The sequence below is a fragment of the Triticum dicoccoides genome, chromosome 2B (genome assembly GCF_002162155.2).
Source record: "Triticum dicoccoides isolate Atlit2015 ecotype Zavitan chromosome 2B, WEW_v2.0, whole genome shotgun sequence".
Classification (NCBI taxonomy): Eukaryota; Viridiplantae; Streptophyta; class Magnoliopsida; order Poales; family Poaceae; genus Triticum; species Triticum dicoccoides.
Window position 1 is genome coordinate 761,071,873 of NC_041383.1, and position 2,650 is coordinate 761,074,522.

A 2,650-nucleotide genomic window follows, 5' to 3' on the forward strand; every position below is an offset into this window, starting at 1 on the left:
ACATAAACGTAATCGTCCGGCGTCGATCTCACATTCTCACGGCAAAGCTATACTACTACTCTCTCCGTTCCTAAATATTTGTCTTTGTAGAGATTTGAATGAGTGACTACATACGAAGCAAAATAAATAAATCTACACTTTAAAATATGTCTATATATATCCGTATGTGGTCGTCCATCTGAAACTCTAAAAAGACATATATATTTAGGAACGGATGGAGTATATAACTAGAGGTCAAACGGCGGTGCTATTTTACATACATACACGGGCATGCATGCATGCATGTTACTACAAATCGCGGGAAACTCGAGAGGGAAACGCCAAGTTTTGGTGTGTACTGCCAGTAGGACGATCGTCTTGAGTCTTCACAAAAGGCGCAGCGATTCCGGCGACGCTGTCTCTGTCCCGTAGTATCGTAGTATCAGTCACCACTTGATTAATAATTAGCTGTACCGCACTATTCTACTCCATCAGGATCGTAGCATAGCTAATAGCTAAGACAAAACTAATAAACCAGTAGCCGCGTACTGGTAATCTACGTACTCCTCGCCAATATTATCGATGGATCGATCCGTGTGTGCTCGCGCTAGATTCAGTTGTGGATGGGGGGCTTTCTGGCGGCCGGCGAGTAGTCCATCCCGGCGATGTCGATCAGGTCCGGGTACGTCCTCGTCTCCTGCTGCTTTGGCCGCCGCGGAAGCGCCCGGCGGGACCATTTCTTCTTCTGCGGCAGCGTCGGCTCCTCCTGATCGCCACCGTGGCTGGTCACCTGCGCGTTGCCGTCGTTCCTCTTCGGGGGTATCTGAAAACACACGCATTAACCATTCCGGTCAGAGCCTGAAAATCCGGGGGGAAAGAGAACGAAATGCGTGCGGCTGCGACTGCACTGACCTGATGCTTCGCTGATGCGTCGTCGTCCGTTTCGGCGTGAGCGTGCGGCGACGGTGGCTTTTTCGCCTTTCCTGCACCCACCAAAGAGAGGACCCTGTTAGATTGATTAAGGCTGCTGCCACAACTTAAGGAAGCTAAAATACTGCTAAAGCTGCAACGTAAACCTACATGCTTTTGACTTGTACTCCCTCCATTTCAAATTACTCGTCGTGGTTTTAGTTCAAACTAAAACCACGACGAGTAATTTGGAACGGTGGGAGTACTATATATATATGCACGAAGTCTAAGCTATGATTTAAGCGTCGTGTGTACTGTTGAAGGTCCGAAATGTTAGTGCGTGGCAGGCGTGGTTTTAATTATGAGTATCTTCTAGTACTAGTGTTTTTGTTTTTACTATCCTGACATGCATGTGACATGTGTGTGCTATAGTAGTACCGTTGCTGCTCAGAACCAGAAATGGAACTACGGGCCACGCACATATGCCAATGCATGCAATGCGTCCACAGAAAGAGAGGAACATGCTGGGAACTTGGGATCACAGCAGTAGCGGGTGAAAAGAAAACCAAACTGACTATGCAGAGAGCTAAAAGCTCAGGGTTTCAGGTAGTACACAACATTAGCTAATGCTTCTCCTTTTACATCACCCAAGCTCCAAACCAAGAAGTACGCAGCAGCAGCAGCATTAGGAGAGTGTTTAGGACAGTTGAACTGGTACTGCTACCACACGAAGGTCATTAGGCTCAGTAAGCTGCTGCGCCCTGCAAAGGGAGGTGGAGGTGGATATTCAATTCAGCGAGCGAGTGGCTTAGTGGTGATTAGGTTCGTGGCCGCCCGGCCCGTAGTAATCTTCGTGGAACCTCGGCACGGCGGCCTGCGCGTACGCACTAGCCACCACTTGGTGGTGCTCTCTATCCTTCACAACAATGGCAGTATGAGGCGTCTGCTCCATTGCTGTACCTGAGCAATTCCCATCGGCCGTGCAGGGCTTGCTGCCTGCCGAATCAGCGGCGCCATTGGGTTTGGTTAGCTGCCCGGCCAGTCGTTCCTGCTGGATGCACAAGGGAAGCAGAGAAGAAATGAGCAAAACTTTACCAAAAATTGCTTCAGTTTCAGTTTCAGGCAGGAAGAACTGCCTGGATCAGGAATTCAATCAGGATCATTGATCATATACAGTACAGGGCACTGACCTTGTTGTCCAGTGCTTCATGCAGGTGCCTGTCCAGCCGAATCCCTGCATTTCCAGAGAAAGAAAATTCATTCCAGTGAGCACTGATCCAGGACATAGGGTACCCCCAAAAGAGCCACCAAATGCAAGAGCAATAGATGAGTGCCAAGCTAGCCAGCCATGCATGGAGATGGAACATACCATGTGCTGTTGTAACCAGAACCAGGAGGAGGAGGAGAGAGGCCAGGACCATCAATGAAGTCCTCATGATCTGTATGCTGATCCAAGTGAGCTGGGTTTCCTGAGGTAGTAGCAAGTGATGGCCCGGTGGGAGATGCTAGTGCTGGTGCTAAATATATGGGAGGTGGAGCAGGTGAAGGAGAATGGAAGCAAAGCCTAAGAAGAACTGGCCTCAGGAGCTTGTATTTATAGACAGGCAGGGGTCTCAGGGTCTCCTCTCTCCCAGATCCACTCACTGACCACACTGTACTGGCATGTCAAACTCACAAATTAATTAAAGTGATCTTAAGAAAAAACAATTAGAAATGCCGCGAACCTTGGTGTTGGTGATTCTTCTTTAAGCCACTTCTGTAT

The 2,650-nt window shown here is 48.8% G+C and overlaps 1 protein-coding gene across 2 annotated transcripts; it reads right to left on the minus strand.

Annotated features, from left to right (window-relative positions):
* Positions 1-218: 218 nt before the first annotated feature.
* Positions 219-2,434, minus strand: LOC119368631. 2 transcript variants are annotated; one of them, XM_037633839.1, is made up of 5 exons: positions 2,258-2,434; positions 2,079-2,122; positions 1,849-1,936; positions 892-962; positions 219-802 (listed from the first exon to the last, which is right to left on the minus strand). In XM_037633839.1, the coding sequence occupies exons 1-5, from the start codon at positions 2,322-2,324 to the stop codon at positions 593-595; spliced, it is 480 nt and encodes a 159-aa protein (XP_037489736.1). In that variant the 5' UTR covers positions 2,325-2,434; the 3' UTR covers positions 219-592. The 2 variants fall into 2 exon arrangements, with proteins under 2 accessions (XP_037489736.1, XP_037489735.1); XM_037633838.1 differs by having other exon boundaries at positions 1,849-1,939.
* Between the last annotated feature and the right edge of the window lie 216 nt (positions 2,435-2,650).